Source organism: Oncorhynchus masou, chromosome 31, assembly GCF_036934945.1.
Source record: "Oncorhynchus masou masou isolate Uvic2021 chromosome 31, UVic_Omas_1.1, whole genome shotgun sequence".
Taxonomy (NCBI): Eukaryota; Metazoa; Chordata; class Actinopteri; order Salmoniformes; family Salmonidae; genus Oncorhynchus; species Oncorhynchus masou.
In genome coordinates, this window is record NC_088242.1 from 60,232,188 (window position 1) to 60,253,509 (window position 21,322).

The 21,322-nt window shown below is 43.9% G+C and overlaps 1 protein-coding gene and 1 pseudogene across 1 annotated transcript in view; one reads left to right on the top strand and one right to left on the bottom strand.

Moving 5' to 3' along the window:
- The window catches only part of LOC135524213 (thromboxane-A synthase-like), a 103,503-nt pseudogene extending 102,796 nt beyond the window's left edge, over positions 1-707 (top strand).
- A 4,181-nt stretch (positions 708-4,888) lies between these two features.
- Positions 4,889-21,322, bottom strand: part of parp12a (poly (ADP-ribose) polymerase family, member 12a) — a 30,430-nt gene continuing 13,996 nt past the window's right edge. The window contains exons 3-12 of the mRNA XM_064951556.1: positions 12,655-12,919; positions 12,440-12,571; positions 12,213-12,345; positions 9,397-9,565; positions 7,692-7,818; positions 7,426-7,522; positions 6,559-6,643; positions 6,354-6,484; positions 5,948-6,099; positions 4,889-5,842 (exon numbers count right to left, since the gene is read on the bottom strand). Of these exons, the coding sequence (XP_064807628.1) occupies positions 5,586-5,842; positions 5,948-6,099; positions 6,354-6,484; positions 6,559-6,643; positions 7,426-7,522; positions 7,692-7,818; positions 9,397-9,565; positions 12,213-12,345; positions 12,440-12,571; positions 12,655-12,919 (1,548 nt within the window). The 3' untranslated portion in view covers positions 4,889-5,585. The remainder of the gene's footprint in view (positions 5,843-5,947; positions 6,100-6,353; positions 6,485-6,558; positions 6,644-7,425; positions 7,523-7,691; positions 7,819-9,396; positions 9,566-12,212; positions 12,346-12,439; positions 12,572-12,654; positions 12,920-21,322) is intronic.

Sequence of the window (21,322 nt, forward strand, 5' to 3'; positions counted from 1 at the left end):
CGTACTTCACTTAAAGGTAATTTAAGCTTGAGCAGACATCCGAGACGTTTAGCGCAGATGCCATCTTTGGTCTATGCTGTGACCTTGCTCTCTCTAACCTCTGCCCTATATTGCTCTTTTATGTTCCAGGTTCCTCTGGAGTTGAAGTCTCACACCACGCTCGGTCCTAAGAATGGCATCTATGTTAAAATCACTAAAAGAGAGACAGAGGGAGAACCAGTGACTCCCCCTGCACAAAAAGAATAGAAGCTCTGTTCTCCTTTATCGGCTCTTATGAAACTGATACATCATCCATCCAATGACTGCTTATGTGAAGTAGCACTAACCTAGCCTGGTCCCAGATCTGTTTTTGCTGTTTTGCTAACTTCTATGGTCATTCTCACCGGTTTGGTGCTGTCCCTTTAGATACTTGGACCGGGCTAGCATTAACCTCTTCATTAACTAGCACGTGCCTATCCCTGAGGGAAGTGGACAGAGGAGCAGCAACATTACTATGGTAAATGACCATTAGCACGTGCCAATCCCTGAGGGAAGTGGACAGAGGAGCAGCAGCATTACTATGGTAAATGACCATTAGCACATGCCAATCCCTGAGGGAAGTGGACAGAGGAGCAGCAGCATTTCTATGGTAAATGACCATTAGCACATGCCTATCCCTGAGGGAAGTGGACAGAGGAGCAGCAGCATTACTATGGTAAATGACCATTAGCACATGCCTATCCCTGAGGGAAGTGGACAGAGGAGCAGCAGCATTTCTATGGTAAATGACCATTAGCACATGCCTATCCCTGAGGGAAGTGGTGGACAGAGGAGCAGCAGTGGACATTACTATGGTAAATGACCATTAGCACATGCCTATCCCTGAGGGAAGTGGACAGAGGAGCAGCAGCATTTCTATGGTAAATGACCATTAGCACATGCCTATCCCTGAGGGAAGTGGACAGAGGAGCAGCAGCATTACTATGGTAAATGACCATTAGCACATGCCTATCCCTGAGGGAAGTGGACAGAGGAGCAGCAGCATTACTATGGTAAATGACCATTAGCACATGCCTATCCCTGAGGGAAGTGGACAGAGGAGCAGCAGCATTACTATGGTAAATGACCATTAGCACATGCCTATCCCTGAGGGAAGTGGACAGAGGAGCAGCAGCATTACTATGGTAAATGACCATTAGCACATGCCTATCCCTGAGGGAAGTGGACAGAGGAGCAGCAGCATTACTATGGTAAATGACCATTAGCACATGCCTATCCCTGAGGGAAGTGGACAGAGAGCAGCAACATTACTATGGTAAATGACCATTAGCACATGCCTATCCCTGAGGGAAGTGGACAGAGGAGCAGCAGCATTACTATGGTAAATGACCATTAGCACATGCCTATCCCTGAGGGAAGTGGACAGAGGAGAGCATGGTAAATGACAACATTACTATGGTAAATGACCATTAGCACATGCCTATCCCTGAGGGAAGTGGACAGAGGAGCAGCAGCATTACTATGGTAAATGACCATTAGCACATGCCTATCCCTGAGGGAAGTGGACAGAGGGAGCAGCCATTACTATAGTGGTAAATGACCATTAGCACATGCCTATCCCTGAGGGAAGTGGACAGATAGCAGCAACATTACTATGGTAAATCCCATGCCTATCCCTGAGGGAAGTGGACAGAGGAGCAGCAGCATTACTATGGTAAATGACCATTAGCACATGCCTATCCCTGAGGGAAGTGGACAGAGGAGCAGCAGCATTACTATGGTAAATGACCATTAGCACATGCCTATCCCTGAGGGAAGTGGACAGAGGAGCAGCAACATTACTATGGTAAATGACCATTAGCACATGCCTATCCCTGAGGGAAGTGGACAGAGGAGCAGCAGCATTACTATGGTAAATGACCATTAGCACATGCCTATCCCTGAGGGAAGTGGACAGAGGAGCAGCAGCATTACTATGGTAAATGACCATTAGCACATGCCTATCCCTGAGGGAAGTGGACAGAGGAGCAGCAGCATTACTATGGTAAATGACCATTAGCACATGCCTATCCCTGAGGGAAGTGGACAGAGGAGCAGCAACATTACTATGGTAAATGACCATTAGCACATGCCTATCCCTGAGGGAAGTGGACAGAGGAGCAGCAGCATTACTATGGTAAATGACCATTAGCACATGCCTATCCCTGAGGGAAGTGGACAGAGGAGCAGCAGCATTACTATGGTAAATGACCATTAGCACATGCCTATCCCTGAGGGAAGTGGACAGAGGAGCAGCAACATTACTATGGTAAATGACCATTAGCACATGAAAAGTGAGGTTGGGCCAGGGGCGGTTCACCTTTTTAATCAGGCAGTGTGCTGGACAGAGGTCAACACCTCATCAAGGCCCCCGAGGCCCCTGCCAATGGCACATCGATCGCCACGGTGATTCTGCAGGACTAGCGAGAGAGAGAAAGAAGCAGGCTGGGGGAAATCACATTGCTCATGTCTCCGCTCTAACAATGGGAGTCGTTGTCCCGAAGGCGGGAAGGCAGGCGACAAGCATAAATCCAAAATAATCCCATAGAAACTGGCTTATTTTGGCGAGAGTGAAACCTCTCGCTTCGCCTCTTCCTCTCTGGTTGGGGGGAGAGGAAGACTATGGAAAAGGCTGTTCTGATTACAATAGAACAACACACTTTGACTTCTGTATACATTCATATTGGAGTATTGATGTTAACATGCCCGTGAGCTATTAAATCATCACTGTACGTCTAATAAATCACTGTGTGTGTTTTCTACCATTTTGCCATCGAAATGCTGTCTGATCGTTTTGGCGGTTTGATACTATTGTAAACATATTTACATACTCAGCCCTGATTGGCGGATAGGATCGTCTACTCTAGAGTCTACCTTGCTTACCCCTTCAAAGTAGGACACATAAGTAAATAAAAGATTAATTGTCATTCGTCGGAATAATCAGATAAGATTGTGACGTCATGCTGTGGTCCGAAAACAGCCCCATTTTCACAATTTCCGTGTTATTTCGACCCCATAGCGTGGAAATATCATTACAATAACTGGAAAATCACATTGTTGACCGCACTGCCCTGTTAAAGGGATAGTTCATCCAAATGACAAAATAACATTTTGGATTTCCTGTAAGCAGTCTATGGACAAGGTAAGACTGCGGTCCATGCTTTGGTTTTGTTTACCTGGCCAGTCTCCCTTGTCCAAAGACTGTATACAGGAAAGTGTAATGACTGTTATTTTGTCATTTGGAGGAACTAACACTTTTAAGGATTTGCAAAGTCTCCACCAACTGCTCTATGGCAAGCGAGTTTAATCTTCCTCACAATCATCCATCCAATCAATCATGATATTGTATTGTAACAGTTCAGGTATTGACTCAATGTTATGTCATGGTCCAAACACACCAAGATAGTCGTGAAGAGGGCACAACAACACCTTTTCCACCTAAGGAGACTGAAGAGATTTGTCATGGGTCCCCAGATCCTCAAAAGTTCTACAGCTGCACCATCGAGAGCATCTCGACCGGTTGCATCACCACCTGAAATGGCAACTGCCCAGCATCCGACCATAAGGATCTACAGAGGGTACGGCCCAGTATATCACTGGGGTCAAGTTTCCTGTCATCAGAGGAAGGCCCAAAGAATTGTCAGACTCCAGTCACCCAAATCATAGACTGTTCACTCTGCTACCGCACGGCAAGGGGTACTGGAACATCAAGTCTAGGTCCAAAAGGCTCCTTAACAGCTTCTACCCCCAAGCAAAAAGACTGCTAAACAATTAATGAAATGGCTACTCGGTCTATTTACAATGACCCTTCCCCTACCGATTTCCATGATGTTAATAACTGCACCTACCGGTTTCCATGATATTAATAACTGCACCTACCGGTTTCCATGATATTAATATCTACACCTACCCGTTTCCATGATGTTAATATCTGCACCTACCCGTTTCCATGATGTTAATATCTGCACCTACCCGTTTCCATGATGTTAATATCTGCACCTACCCGTTTCCATGATGTTAATATCTGCACCTACCGGTTTCCATGATGTTAATATCTGCACCTACCGGTTTCCATGATGTTAATATCTGCACCTACCGGTTTCCATGATGTTAATATCTGCACCTACCGGTTTCCATGATGTTAATATCTACACCTATCGGTTTCCATGATGTTAATATCTACACCTATCGGTTTCCATGATGTTAATATCTACACCTATCGGTTTCCATGATGTTAATATCTACACCTATCGGTTTCCATGTTAATATCTACACCTATCGGTTTCCATGTTAATATCTACACCTACCGGTTTCCATGTTAATATCTGCACCTACCGGTTTCCATGATGTTAATATCTGCACCTACCGGTTTCCATGATGTTAATATCTACACCTATCGGTTTCCATGATGTTAATATCTGCACCTATCGGTTTCCATGATGTTAATATCTACACCTATCGGTTTCCATGATGTTAATATCTACACCTATCGGTTTCCATGTTAATATCTACACCTATCGGTTTCCATGTTAATATCTGCACCTACCGGTTTCCATGATGTTAATATCTGCACCTACCGGTTTCCATGATGTTAATATCTGCACCTACCCGTTTCCATGATGTTAATATCTACACCTATCGGTTTCCATGATGTTAATATCTACACCTATCGGTTTCCATGTTATTATCTACACCTATCAGTTTCCATGGCCTCTCCAGTTGAAAAGCTTGGATGTCACTGTGTATGATATTTTAAGCTTGACTGTACACCTTTCTTACTCATGGGATGGTGTAACTTCTGTTGATTTGGAGTGTTGCTCTGCTATTTTATGTTGCATATGAGATGTGATCAACAAAAACAAAACAAAAATCAGGAAAAGAATGTGTAACCAGTATAATTTCAGAAAATCTTTTTTTGATTGAAAGGGAAAATGACATACCATGGAAGAGTACATGCAATGGTGAAATACATGTTGAAATGGGACACCTCATTAATAAAGTCTTATTCCAGTATGTGCACACTGTATAACTTTGGAAAAATACATATCAAGTTAACAGTATGCTATAGTAATGCCATGTGATTTAAAAAAATGTTGTTGTTTTTTGTTTTACTGACAAGACATTTATATATTTTACACTTTGAAGAAATTACTCAACTACTTTAGTTAAAATGTAAAAAAATAAAAAATAAAATTAAAAAGTCATGTTTTGTGTATGGTACACCACATATTGTACTTTCGTATTACAGGAATAAGGTTGATGTTTCATCTACCTGAGAGAAAAAAAACAAGTCATCATAATAAAAATTGTACACATCTGGTTACATAGGTCCTTTACACATTCATTGGCACTAAATCCTATGACCTTGGTATGTGTCACCAAAACAGTAGTTTTGAACCCAGTAAAAGAGAAACCCCTAAACTGTTTTTATATTCTGAAGAATGATTTTCAAATCATTTTCTCCCACCACAATAATGGATGCATTTGCAACGTGTCTAAAAACATACTTTATGACCACACAATTACTCGTTCTCATAAAAACATGATGCTACACACTACCGTGGATTCTAGGAGTACTCAATGATGAATTCTGGGTAAATCTGCTGTTTCTCAAACACAACAAAAATAGCTGGGTTGCTTTCGGAGTCGACACAGCTGTCGTAGAGCCTCTTGCTTGTGCCTTTCTGAGGGGGGCGAACGTAGTCCCTGTTTCCCTTAGTGAACTCCCCGACCAGCACCAGAGCCACAAACATGATCTTCTTGCCAGAGACAGAAGACTTGGAGTATCTATTAGAGTACGAGGCATCTCTGGCAAAATAGCTTCCTGGAAAATAATCGTAAACATGTTAGAGTAAAACTAAAAACATGCTTAAAAACGTTCTCAGAAGCAGTGGATATTAGTCATTGATAAAGCTGTATAAACATTCACCTTTGCCGTAATGTGATCCATGGATGCCACAGACCCTCCAGTCAAAGTTCTGTTCACAGATGGCATCTAAGATAGGCAGTTCTGTGCCGTGGAACAAGTGTCTCTCATCCACAACTTTCCCTCCATTCTTCACCTTCATCTGTTCCTTCTGCCTGGCCACAAACACACCAACCAACACATCCATGAGGCACTCCTATAAGTGGACAGTTTAAAACCTAAATGTTCCCTCTGCACTCCAATGTTACCGTCTTTACCACTAAACCAAAACTAAAACAACTAAACCACAAGGGGTGATAGAATTTCAGGTCTTAGAAAGATGGAGATATCCTCAGTGTGCCATACTGAGACAGCTACAACTAATGTACAACTGTCTCACTACTACACTAACATAGTGTAGTGTACATACCACTGGAAGACCCTCCAGAGTGAGGGGTTCTGGATCCTGTTGATTTTGTGGATGGTGCTGGTGGACATGGTACGTTTGAACAGACTCTGCACCATTTGGTACTCGGTCATCAGGCCTAAGACTGGAACCAGCTGAAGGAAACAGTTGAATCATTTGGATTGTGTGTGTGTGTGTAACCGTATCAGCATATTATGACTGGGAGTACCTTGTATGTGAAGTCAGGCAGTGCTCCCTTGTCCCAGTGTGGAGGGACAGACACAGTAGAAGAGCTGGTGCTCTCTGGAGATCCACTACCATGGAGACAGAAACACAGGAAGTTCAAAAAGGGAAGCTTTGTGTTTTGATTGATTCAGAGATATGTCCAACAGGGCTTCCTCTACAATCCCTAACTACAACATTTCCACTTCAAAATCACTGCCCCTTTTGAAAGGGATAACATTTTAGATAACAAACTAGTAAACTTACGTTGTGGAAATTACCACCATGGACACCAGAAGTCAATCTTAAATGAATCATTCTTTATTAACAGCAAGCTGGAGAGGCCACAGTCAAACTTAGATGCATAAAGTACAGGTCTGAAGTGAGCTTCTACGGGGCAGTCCCGTTAGTTCTCTTATATACTGCTTACAGACGAGCTACATAGGCATGGTTCATAGGGTTGGTTCCTGCATGTGTCTGGCACCGTCTCCTATCTTAACTTATAGAACATATTCTGGGGGTTCTGCCAAAATGTCTGAGGAGGTAGTCATGACCGTCTCCCCCAAATACCTCTACCCAGCACCTACAGGAACTCATTATTTTATGAGACATGATGTACAGTTCAAGGCTCTCTCTTCAGACAACAGAGATTCCTTCACACTTGTACATTCTTTAGTAGTATTACAGTCAGTAAATATCCTGATGATGTTTTGAAGGAAAACATGAAATACTAAATCGCAATGAAGGATTTCGCTCTAAACGAAGAGCTATAACAGGCCCAGATGAGGAACATGAGTTAAGGTGTGTGAGGACATGAACATTACATTGGCCTACAGTAGAGTCATGAAGGACAGTCATAATAGGCGTACTGTACCTCTTCAGCTTGGCCTCCACATCCTGTCCAGAGAGAAAGCAGGGTCTCCTACGAACCTCTCTTTTGGTTTTGAATCTAACATTCTGCTGAAACATCTCTGAAATAGAGAATCTATCAAAATGCATCTTGTATGACAAAACACAGTTTATGGGGTTGTTTACTGACGAACGTTTAACCAGGTAAGTTATTGAAAACAAATTATATTTTGTAATAATGGCAAATAGATGCTGAAAGGCTACATAGTTGTCCCAAACTGTTTACACTACCTTTGAAATAGAGAATGTACTGGTTATGGCCAGATCCAAATGGAATCTCGCTGTCCGAGTCAGCTTGGTATAGATTCTCCAGGGTCTTGGAGGTGACAGAGGCCACTTTCCCCTTATCATCATACATCTACATAGAATACGAACAAAGCTCATATAAACCCACAATGAAAACATTCCCTAACACATTAAAACGGTACAACTTGCACGTATTCCTGTGTAGTAACACTGGTTACTATAGTAACAGCATTGCTCAACTCCATTGTCCATTAACTTAACCTCTCTGGGCAACCCGACGCGCTAGCGTCCCACCTTGCCAACAATAAATGCAAATGCGCTACGCCAAATGCTAATAGCACTCGTTAAAACTCAAACGTTCATTAAAACACACATGCAGGGTACTCAATTCAAGCTACACTCGTTGTGAATCTAGCCAACAATTCAGATTTTTAAAATGCTTTTCGGCAAAAGCATGAGAAGCTATTATCTGATAGCATGCAACACCCCGAAATACCCGAAGGGGACGTAAACAAAAGAATTAGCGTAGCCGGCACTTACACAAAACACAGAAATAAAATATAAAACATTGATTACCTTTGACGAGCTTCTTTGTTGGCACTCCTATATGTCCCATAAACATCACAATTGGGTCTTTTTTTTCGATTAAATCGGTCCTTGTATACCCAAAATGTCAATTTATGAAGACTGTGTGATCCAGGAAAAACACAGTTTCTAAACGCAACGTTATTTTTTTAAATTAAAAAAGTTGCCTATAAACTTTGACAAAACACTTCAAACTACTTCTGTAATCCAACTTTAGGTATTAGTAAACGTTAATAAACGATCAAATTGATCACAGAGCGATCTGTATTCAATAGGAGCAAGTTTGGAAAACGTAGTCCACTTTCCCCCTTCCATTTCTTCCTGCTGTGTACCCGACGAGAGGATGTGCCTATGACCAAGGATTTATGACCAAGGATTTACCTGCATAGAAATCACAACACTGGCGACATCGTGTGGTAGCTGTAGGAACTGTAAGCCGGTCGCTATCTATTATACCTTGCAATAGACAATACAGAGACTGGCGGATTGATTTTTTCTTTGTCGATTTTGTGATCAGGTTTCCTTGCGATTTTGACCACGAAACACATTCTGTTATAGTCACAGACATCATTTAACCAGTTTTAGAAACTTCAGAGTGTTTTCTATCCACACATACTAATCATATGCATATACTATATTCCTGGCATGAGTAGCAGGAGGTTGAAATGTTGTGCGATTTTTAACAGAATGTTGAAAAAAGTAGCCCGATCTCTAACAGGTGAAACAGAACTGAAACTTTACTTTATGCACAACCCAACCCCCAGAGAGAGACACACACACACACACAAACACACATCACCCCCGAAGGGCTGGAAGCAAATGGGTCAGCCACAGTGCAGTGCCAAAGGAGCAATTATAGGTGGTTAAGAGCCTTGCAAGGGCACAACGGCAGGTGATGGTTTCTAGGATAGTACTAACAACTCTCCGGTTGCAGGCTCATTCCGTACCAGATTTTCCTGTCTGAGCTGGGATTCACACCCCGCTTCTCGAACCACTGGGCTACCTTCCGCTAGTTATAATGCAGTCACTAAAGTACCACATAACATGTTAATATAACTGTGTTGTTCTCTGAAGGACAGGAACTAGAAGTATTAATTGAACCAACCTCCTGACCATACTCTATCCACTGTCCCAGCTCACCCGACCAGTACCACAGCCATTCTGTGGTAAGGATGAAGTGAGGAGGTTTGGTGATGGACGACACAGTGGACAGACGACGCACTGGAGACCTTCCACATGTCATGGTGAGGAAGTTCACTGGCTGGACACCTCCACTAGGGGCAACAGAGAGAATGCTGTACTCCAACAGTCAAATAAAAACAACATGTTGTCACATGCGAACACAACAGGTGTAGAATTTAACAGGAAACACTTACTTACGAGCCCTTTCCCAACAATGCAGAGATAAAAAGTAAGACAAAAAGGTAATATGTACATGTAAGTAGGGGTAAAGTGACTAGTCGCAGCAGCGTATGTGAAGAGTTAAAAAGTGTGTACGTGTCTGTTTGTGGTGTCAATATGCATGTGTGTGTGTGTGTGTATATGTATGTTTTGTGTGTGTGAGCATATGTAGTGTGTGTTGGGAGTGCCAGCATAGTAGGTGTGAGTAGAGTCCAGTGAGTGTGCATAGAGCCGGTGCTGAGAATCAGTGCAAATAAAAAGGGGCTCAATGATAATAGTCCAGGTAGACATTTGATTAATTGTTCAGCAGTCTTACGGCTTGGGGGTAGAAGCTGTTCAGCAGTCTTACGGCTTGGGGGTAGAAGCTGTTCAGCAGTCTTACGGCTTGGGGGTAGAAGCTGTTCAGCAGTCTTACGGCTTGGGGGTAGAAGCTGTTCAGCAGTCTTACGGCTTGGGGGTAGAAGCTGTTCAGCAGTCTTACGGCTTGGGGGTAGAAGCTGTTCAGCAGTCTTACGGCTTGGGGGTAGAAGCTGTTCAGCAGTCTTACGGCTTGGGGGTAGAAGCTGTTCAGCAGTCTTACGGCTTGGGGGTAGAAGCTGTTCAGCAGTCTTACGGCTTGGGGGTAGAAGCTGTTCAGCAGTCTTACGGCTTGGGGGTAGAAGCTGTTCAGCAGTCTTACGGCTTGGGGGTAGAAGCTGTTCAGCAGTCTTACGGCTTGGGGGTAGAAGCTGTTCAGCAGTCTTACGGCTTGGGGGTAGAAGCTGTTCAGCAGTCTTACGGCTTGGGGGTAGAAGCTGTTAAGGAACCTTTTGGTCCCAGACTTGGCGCTCCGGTACTGCTTGCCGTACGGTAGCAGAGAGAACAGTCTATGACTTGGGTGGCTAGAGTCTGACGATTTGTAGGGCCCTTCCTCTGACACCGCCAGGTATAAAGGTCCTGGATGTCATGGAGCTCAGCCCCAGTGATGTACTGGACCATACAAACTACCCTCTATAACGCCTTATGGTCAGATGCCAGGCAGTTGCCATACCAGGCGGTGGGTGATGCAGCAAGTCAAGATTCTCTCAATGGTACAGTTGTAGAACTCTAAGGATTTGAGGGGCCCATGCCGAGCTCTTCAGCCTCCTAAGTGGGAAGAGGCATTGTCGTGCCCTATTCACGACTGTGTTGGTGTGTTTGGACCATGATAGGTCCTTAGTGATGTGGACACTGCAGAACTTGAAGCTCTCGACCCGCTCCACTACAGCCCTACCGTTGTGAACGGGGTTGTGCTCGACCCTCCATTTCCTGTAGTCTACGATCAGCTCCTTTTTCTTGCTGACGTTGACGGAGAGGTAGTTGTCCTGGCAGTGTCTCTGACCTCCTCCCTATAGGCTGTCTCATCATTGCCAGTGATCATGCCTACCACCGTTGTGTCATCGGCAAACATAATGATGGTGTTGGAGGGAGGTGTTCAGTCTCAGGGTCTCAGCTTACTGATGAGCTTGGAGGGCACAATAGTGTTGAATGCTGAGCTATAGTCAATGAACTGCTTTCTCACGTAGGTGTTCCTTTTGTCCATGTGGTAAAGGGCGGTGTGGAGTGCAATAGAGATTGCGTCATCTGTGGTTCTGTTGGAGTGGGTCCAGTGTGTTTGGATTGATGGTGTTGATGTGAGCCATGACCAGCCTTTCTAAACATTTCATTGCTACAGATGAGTTCATTGCGACAGGTTGTGTTGGTGTTCTTGGGCACAAGGACTATGGTGGGCTGCTTGAAACATGTATGTATTACAGACTGGGTCTGGGAGAGGTTGAAAATATCAGTGAAGACATATGCCAGCTGGTCAGTGTATGCTCCAACTACATGTCTTGTTAATCCGTCTGTGAGTGTTAACCTGTTTAAAGGTCTTCCATTGGCTACAGAGAACATGATCACACAGTTGTCCGGAACAGCTGGAGCTCTCATGCATGGTTCAATGTTGCTCGCCTCAAAGCAAGCATTTCGCTTGTCTGGTAGGCTTGCGTCACTGGGCAGCTTACGGCTGGGTTTCCCTTTCAATCCGTGATAGTTTACAAGCCCTACCACATCCGACGAGCGTCAGAACTGGTGTAGTAGGATTATATTTTAGTCTTGTATTGATGGTTCATCTGAGGGTGTAGCGGAATTTCTTATAAGCGTCCGGATAAGTGTCCCACTCCAAGGCGGCGGCAGCTCTAGCCTTTAGCTCAGTGAGGAGGTTTCCTTTAATCCATGGCTTCTGGTTGGTATATGTAGGTATGGCACTGTGGGGATGACATCGTCGATGCACTTATTAATGAAGCTGGTGACTGACGTGGTAAACTCCTCAATGCCATCGGATGAATCCCAGAACATATTCCAATCTGTGCTAGCAAAACAATCCGGTATCTTAGCATCCGCTTCATCGCACAACTTCCATATTGAGCACGTCACTAGTTGAGTGTAGTACATTAAATAGGATTTTGTTTGTATTTAAAAAATGTTTTAAAAAAATAACATCTGATATGACGACAACTGTACCTTGTATCTTTTCCTGGGATACAGTAGGCCTTTTCAATCTCCTCCACATTGGGCAGGTCTCTCCAAGTCACTCCATCTCTCTCTAAGATCTGCCATTTGTAAGGCAGGTGGTAGTGGACACGGACACACTTCTCTGACAGAACCCGCAGCCACAGAAACACATGTAAACACTTCAAACACAGTACTGTAAAATAAAATGTTGATAAAGTAGGTTAAGTTCATGTTACCTTTGAAGCTGCAGTGTCTGCGGATGAAGAAGAGGCAGATTTCATTCCTGTCGGTCTCACTGATGGAGTGGGACGAAGGCTTACGAGAACGCTCTTTCCCAACTGGCTCTATGGCTGGAGCAGGGGAGGGTACTACAACGAGACACAGGACAATCACAGTTACTACATTATATTACAATGATATTTCCATTGATTCTACCTTGTCATTTCCTTACCAGATGGCTTTTCTTCGTGACTCTGACCGATGATGATGAATTTGTTATTGTAGATCTTGTCGAGGATGCTGATGTTCTCTTGGCTGAATCCTCTGCCATTTAGGATCTTCATGGTGGTGGCGTCAAATGTGTGGGCCCTCTTACATCCAGCACCAAACTTACAGTCTCCCTGGAGGAAGTGCAGGCAGAGGTGGAGGCTGGTGCAACTGGTTTTAAACTTGCAGGAACCATGCTCGCCAACACCCTTGTTGTAATGGGAGCAGATCTGGAAAGAGTTGAAAGGAGATGGTAAAACATCCAGATACTACTGTAGACTACATGCAAATCACATTTGGCAAGGCATACTCGTTTTCCTCATACACGTAGGCCTACATGAATGCATGCATATCTATTGAAGTTGAAAAACAGGACTAACTGTGAATGTGAAACTTGCAAAAGCCAGTCACCCAGTCAACCTATTGGTACATGTCTAGCCCTGAAATAAGTTTGCTATGTGTAACAATATGGCAGGTATACCCTTAAAATGGCAAGTAATCCAAGATAGGAAGCAAATTAGGCGGCCAGTACGATGCAAAACACTTAATTTAAATATTTACAGAGAATACATAAGTAGAAGCAGATCAGCCTATAGTTTACACATGTATCTGCATTTTTTTTCTCCCCAATTTCATGGTATCCAATTGGTAGTAGTTAGTCTTGTCTCATCACTGCAACTCCCATACGGACTCTGGAGAGGCGAAGGTCGAGAGCCATGCGTCCTCTGAAACACAACCCAACCAAGCCACACTGCTTCTTGACACAATGCACATCCAACCCGGAAGCCAGCCGCACCAATGTGTAGGAGGAAACACCGTACACCTGGCGACCTGGTCAGCGTGCACTGCGCCCAGGATATCCCTGCTGGCCAAACCCTCCCTAACCCGGACAACGCTGGGCCAATTGTACGCCGCCCCATGTGTCTCCCGGTCGCGGCCTGCTGCAACAGAGCCTGGACTCAAACCCAGAATCTCTGGTGGCACAGCTAGCCTTAGACCACTGCGCCACCTGAGAGGCCCTTGACTGAATACCTTTTTAATGCCACTTGGAATGCAATATAATACAATTTCTGAGGTCTGTGCACACCACATAACTGAATATTCCACTCCAGAAATTAGCCCATGTTGGCAAAAAGTAGTATTTTTAGGGCTAGCTCTTTCACCAAAGGCTATAGCCTACATGGTTCATATTATTAGGGAGGTACCCTTTTTTAGCAATGAGCATTCTCCTGTAGCCTAACCGATGTACAGTAGTAGCATAGCGGTTAGGCTATAAAATGGTTGAATTGCCCATCTGCATTTGTTTAGGCTACCGCAATGGGCTAATCATTAGCTAGATGTTCAGAATGTTGGCTTCAATACCAATACCAGCTATACTGATACTCAATAACATACCAATACCACTGAACAAATGTTTTAAAGTCAAATATTACAGCACCATTACTGTATAAAACCTGTGGTCAGCTAGTCGCCTGTGCAGGATTTTGATCTAGCCCTGCTTTAAAGGGTCTTGTTGAGCAGTTGATTTGTAGAACACGGCGTTCTAGAGTGGGGCTGGAACAACAAGTCGACACCCGGTGGCTCTCCTGAAGGTAAATGCGCTATAACATTAGAACACTAGCCTACAACAAGCAAAACAATCTTAGAAACAATTCCCTCATTCAGTGAATCAGGTATCAGATGGCTATACCTCGCAGCAAGGTACTTAAGCGGGAGGGCTCTAGACTGACTTTTTCCAGGGCCAAGTAAGACATATAAGACGTTAGTTATTTCATCTAACATGTTCAGGGAATGCATGGTGGATATGTGATGTGCAACATGTTAAATAGGATCAAGAATAATCTGATATACTTTTTGAAATTAAATTGCCTGCATTATTCTACATAATTTACCACCTGAGGAAGTGGGACCTCAAAACACATTAGCTAGATCGCCAACTTTAAATATGATATTGCTGCTAGATAGCAATACAAGTGATCTAACATTACACTTAATGTCCTACAAAAACATTCCATTGGTAGGCTCCATGATGTAGGCCTCTTCACTGCATATGGAGTGCTATGCTCCATTCCACTGGTGCATGATCTCAATTACATACTCCATTTGTAAAGTGGTGTTATTTACTCTATATCGACAGTTGTGAAATAATGTTTAGAGTCACATAAAGTTGAGACTCCTCTATTTTAACAGTACAGTAGTTGTTTAAATAAAGGTCTTTTCCGCAATTACATTTCGAAATGTTGCTCAACTGTCAGTACGCTTCCGTTTATCTGCATCTCTCCCTTTATATCTTGTGCAAAGGGGGAGCGGGAATGAGAGCCAGCAGCAAAACAGGAACAGGGCCATAGCTGCGGGAAGTATACTTTTCAGGAGACTGACTAGATTTGGCATGGGTCCCCAGATCCTCAAAAAGTTCTACAGCTGCACCATCGAGAGCATCCTGACCGGTTGCATCACCGCCTGGTATGGCAACTGCTCAGCATCTGACCATAAGGCGGTACAGAGGGTAGTGCGTACGGCCCAGTACATCACTGCTGCCAAGTTTCCTGCAATCCAGGACCTATATAAAAAGGCGGTGTCAGAGGAAAGCCCATAAAATTGTCAGAGACTCCAGTCACCCAAGTCATACAGTTCTCTCTGCTACCGAACAACAAGCGGTACCGAAGCACCAAGTCGAGAACCAAAAGGCTCCTGAACAGCTTCTACCCCAAGCCATAAGACCGCTGAGCAGTTAATCAAATGGCTACCAGACTATTACATTGACCCCCCTCCATTTGTTTTGTACACTGTTGCTACTTGCTGTTTATTATTATCTATGCATAGTCACTTCACCCCTACCTACATGTACAAATTACCTCTAACCTGTACCCCCCGCACATTGACTTGGTACCTCCTGTATAGAGCCTCGTTATTGTGTTACTTTTTAATTTATTTCTTAACTTTAGTTTATTTGGTAAATATTTTCTTAACTGTTCTTGAACTGCACTGATGGTTAAGGGCTTGTAAATAAGCATGTCAGGGTAAGGTTTACACTTTAAGGTTTGAATTTAAGTAGGGATGCTGCAGCCAACTCTTATAAATCGTAAAAAAAATTAAAAAAATAAAATCCCCCGAGCAGGTGTCCACATAGTTATCATTTACTGTAACTTCAGCAATTGCACTCGTCATATTACTCTGTAGGCTACTGACCGATGCAAAGCTTCCTCCTTGGTCAGTAGCCTACAGAGTGGTATGAGAAGAGGGCCATCCTCCTGGAGGAGGCTTTGCATTGGTCAGTAGCCTACAGAGTGGTATGAGAAGAGTGCCATCCTCCTGCATCTCACATCTACCTGTTGTTATTGAACACTGCCTGCTGGACCCATGGGTTGAGGCAAACTCTGTCATATCCAGGATGGAGTGTCATGCATTCCACCTGGCTGCACCTGTCCCTAACCTGTAATCCATTACATACAGTAGATGGCACACACTGGAGACCTCACCCAGAGAGCTGTGCAAATCCTTAGATTAGGCCAAACAGACAAATGCCTTTCCAGTTCTGGTTAGACAGCTGAGGTTGTGTGTCGAGCACAACTTATTTGTATTTGCTAGGTAAGTGTAAGAATACTGTCTTTATATCACAAAGCTATGTTAACTAACATTAGCTGCTGTCAGCTTGGCTAAACACAAGGTCAGCGCAGGCTTTAGAACTGAATTAGCTGACCATCTTGAGATTGTCAGTCATTCAGGAGGAGAGAAGTCCTCAACTTCAAAACTTTGTTCAAGCTGGCTTGTCTTACCTTGCTGTACTCGCTACTAACCTTGTTTGTTGGGATTGAATGGCAAAGACAAACCTAAGAAACACCCACATGAAGCCACACTCCCAAGACAAATGTCTCAAGTTATTTTGTTGAGATCATCAAAAGTACCACACATCATCCATTCATTTGTTCAGATGCATGAGACAACCACTTCAGCAAGGAGTCCTGCTGCAGTGTTTATCTCAACGCTGGGCATTTAAACCCTGAACAATGCCTGACAGGCAAGTAATCTCCCAGCTAACATGGCTAGTCTTGCGAGCTAGCTAGTTGGTCTTGTTGACTAGCTAGCTTGTTATCTATGCTGGTTGTTAGCTTGCATAACTGATGTGTATAAGGGACACTTCATGTTTTGTGGATAATATAAAACATGTACAGTGGCTGAGCTCCATTCCAGACAGGCTGATCAAATTCCATTTATTAAGTGGCTCATAAGTCAGGTTGTTGCCAGGCAAGGAGGGTGGTTTGGTCAGCCCAACCCATCACTTGGGGCACACTGCCTGCCTTCCAGAACATCTACAGCACTCGTGTTACAGGAAAACTAAGAATATCATCAAGGACCTCAACCACCCGAGCCACGACCTGTTCACCTCGCTACCATCTACAAGACAGAGACAGTGCAGGTGCATCGAAGCTGGGACCGAGAGACCCTGAAAAATGGCTTCCATCTCCAGGCCGTCAGACTGTTAAATAGTAAACACTAGCTGGCCTCTGCCCACTATAGCCTTCCCTGAATTTAGTCACTGTTACTAGCCGGCTACCACCCAGAACTCTATCCTGCACCTTAGAGACTTCTGCCCTATGTACATAATCAAGGCTGCATTGAGACAATGACTTATCAGTGGCCCTGCTCAGATAATCCCTACCATAGTGTCTCTGAGTGGTCGTAATGCTGCTGCACATGTACATTGTCCTGCGCCGAATACAACAGTTGTAGAACTTACCTTGACTTGGGTGACTGGAGTCTTCGACAATTTTATGGGCCTTCCTCTGACACCGCCTAGTATACAATTTAGGTCCTGGATGGCAGGAAGCTTGGCCCCAGTGATGTACTGGGCCGTACGCACTGCCCTCTGTAGCGCCTTATGGTCAGATGCCGAGCAGTTGCCATACCAGGCAACCGGTGATGCAACCGGTCAGGATGATCTCGATGGTGCAGCTGTAGAACTTTGAGGATCTGGGGAACCATGTTAAATCTTTTCAGTTTGAGGGGGAAAAGGCATTGTGCCCTTTTCACAACTGCCTTGTTGTGTTTGGACCATGATAGTTTGTTGATGATGTGGACACCAAGGAACTTGAAAGTCTTGACTCGCTCCACGACACCCCTGTCGATGTTAATGGGGGTGTGCCATGTCCTCTTTTTCCTGTAGTCCATGATCATCTCCTTTGTCTTGCTCATGTTGAGGGAGAGGTTATTGTCCTGGCACCACACTGTCAGGTCTCTGATCTCCACCCTATAGGCGGTCTCATCGTTGTCGGTGATCAGGCCTACCACCGTTGTGTCGTCAGCAAACTAGATGTTGGAGTCATGCTTGGCCACACAGTCGTGAGTGAACAGGGAGTACAGGAGGGGACTAAGCACGCACCCCTGATTGGAGTGGGTCTAGGGTTCCTGGGATAATGGTGTTGATGTGAGCCATGACCAGCCTTTCAAAGCACTTCATGGCTACCGGCGTGAGTGCTAGGGGGCGGGACTCATTTAGGTTGGTTACCTTCACTTTCTTGGGCACATGGACTATGGTGGTCTGCTTGAAACGTGCAGGTATTACAGACTCGGTCAGGGAGAGGTTGAAAATGTCAGTGAAGACGCATGCCAGTTGGTCCGCACATGCTCCGAGTACACGTTCTAGTAATCCGTCTGGCCCTGCGGCCTTGTGAATGTTGACCTGTTTAAAAAGTCTTGCTCACGTCGGCTACGGAGAGCATGATCACACAGTCGACGGGACAGCTGGTGCACTCATGCATGCGTCAGTGTTGCTTGCCTTGAAGCGAGCATAAAAAGGCATTTAGCTCTTCTGGTATCACTGGGCAGCTCGCGGCTGGGTTTCCCTTTGTAGTCCGTAATAGTTTGCCTGCCCTGCCAAATCCGATGAGCATCAGAGCCGGCGTAGTATGACTCAATCCTAGTCCTGTATTGACACTTTGCCTGTTTGATGGTTCGTCTGAGTGCACAGCGGGATTTCTTGTAAGCGTCCGGATTAGTGGCCCACTCCAAGAAAGCGGCAGCTCTAGTCTTTAGCTCAGTGGGGATGTTGCCTGTAATCCATGGCTTCTGGTTGGGATATGTACATATGGTCATTGTGGGGGCGACGAGGGTCACTGGTACTTCCTGCTTTCGTTTTGTAAGCAGGAATTAGGAGGATAGAATTATGGCCAGATTTGCCAAATGAGGGGCAAGGGTCAACTTTGTCCGCGTGCGTCTAAGTGTGTGAAGTAAAGGTGGTCTAGAGTTTTTTTCCCCCTCTGGTTGGACATGTGACATGCTGGTAGAAATGAGGTGAAACTGATTTAAGTCTGCCTGCATTAAATTCCCCGGCCACTAGGAGCACACTTCTGGGTGAGCATTTTCTTGTTTGCTTATGGCCTAATACAGCTCGTTGAGTGCGGTCTTAGTGCCAGCATCGGTTTGTGGTGGTAAATAGATGGCTACGAAAAATATAGATGAAAACTGTCTTGGTAGATAGTGTGTTCTACAGTTTATCATGAGGTACTTTACCTCAGGCAAGCAACATCTAGAGACTTCCTTAATATTAGACACTGCACACCAGCTGTCATTGACAAATACACACACACACCACCACCCCTCGTCTTACCGGATGACGGTGATCGATCCTGCCAATACACGGAAAATCCAGCCAACTGTATATTATCTGTGTTATTGTTCAGCCACGACTCAGTGAAACATAAGATATTGCCATTTTTTTATGTCCCGTTGGTAGGATAGTCTCGAACGACACTCATCCAGCTTGTGATTCCACGTTTGGCAATAGCACAGATGGTAGAGGCGGGTTACCCACTCACCAACAAATTCTCACAAGGCATCTGCGCCCCCTGTATCTCCATCTTTTCTTCATGCGAATGATGGGGATTTGGGCCAGGTCAGGGAGCAACACTATATTCTTCAAATCAGACTTGCATCTCAAGTCAGACACTGCATCTCAATGCTTGAGCCGTCTCTACAGACCCTGGTTCGATTCCAAGCTGTATCACAGAAAACGGGCTCCTCCCAATCGCACAATTGGCCCAGCATCTCCTGGGTTTGGCCGGTGTAGGCAATCATTGTAAATAAGAATTTGTTAACTGACTTGCCTAATTAAATAAAGGTAACGATTTAGAAAATTGTTTTAGCTTCAAATCTAGGAAAACCAAAGTTCCAAAGGTTGGGCCTAATAGTGTATAAGGAGGTCACACAATACACGTATTGTAATGATTCCTACTGTTTGTTGAAGATTAAAATAATATTTTCTAGTCTGTGGTGTGTAATGAGAAGCAACCAGACGCTGTACTTGACACATTTATGAAAATGCTTATTACAGTTACTAATAAGCATGCACCCATTGAGAAAGGGAATGCTAAAACTGAGGCAAAAGGAATGGAAAATAAGTTTAGCTGCATCGCTCTGGATGGGAAGCTGTTAGATGACTAATGTGATGTTGAGTGGCTTCGCTGCAAGTATATTGTATGTTTTAAATTTAAAAATATATATATATATATATATATAAGAAAAAAAGTCTGGCTGTACAGCCGATTGGCAAAGTACTGTAAATTGAGAAATCATGTAACTACACTGAACAAAAAGACGAAGAGACTTTACTATGAAATAAAGTACAATTATATCATGAATAATAGTAAAGCCTTAAAATAAAAAACTCCATTCATTGAATCAGATGTCTCATTCAACACAAAGCCCACTGATATTGCCAACTACTTAAAAAAATTATAATAGGCAAGATTAGCAAATGTTGGCATGATATGCTAACAACATGTGACCGACCGGCTCGATTCTGTTTTATGAAGAAAGATTTGAAATTGTGTTTATTTTTTTACATTGGATCACACACTACAGTTGAGGAACAATGTGAAAGTAATTCTGTCTTTGAAAGTTGATAAACTTCACTTTTGAGAAAATGGCCTTTGACTGAATGTTTTGTTACACCTACTGGAGAGCTCTTCTTTGTCAACACCTATTCAGCACGTTCACACTTTCTTAAGCTTTAGCCCCACCCATCTCTGTAAAGGGTTGATCCGAACATTCTGTCCTAACAACAGTAGTCAAGCACCCAAGCTAACTGGCTAACTAATTCCAGACACAAATGAGAGAATAGCGCACTGACCATTTCACTCGACCTAGCAGAGCTAATTAGGCTGTTATGTTATCTAGAGCGTTTGTGACTGCAACTGTGCTGCTGGAAACAATTTATGCCTTTTTGCCAACTTTTACTGACACCGGCCATATTCAACGGGTGTTGAGCGTACGCTAACAGTACACTAACTTTAAATGAAAACAACTTTATGACAAAATTAGAAATGTGTAATATCTGAAAATGTAGCTAGCCAGACTTACATATACATCTTACGTATACATGGATGGACGCTTCTCCCTCTCTGTCACGGATGCCACTATTATTATGAACTTACATACCCATGCATATCTGACCAAATTATGAAAGACAAGCATTATAATTCAGAATTCCGTAAAGGGTGTGGAAAAAAAACAATTGTCTAACAATGACAAGCCACCTGAGTCTGACAACATGGATTGAAAATTACTGCGAATGATAGTGGAGAATATTGCCACTACTTTTTTGCCATCTCTTCCATCTAAGCCTACAGGAAAGT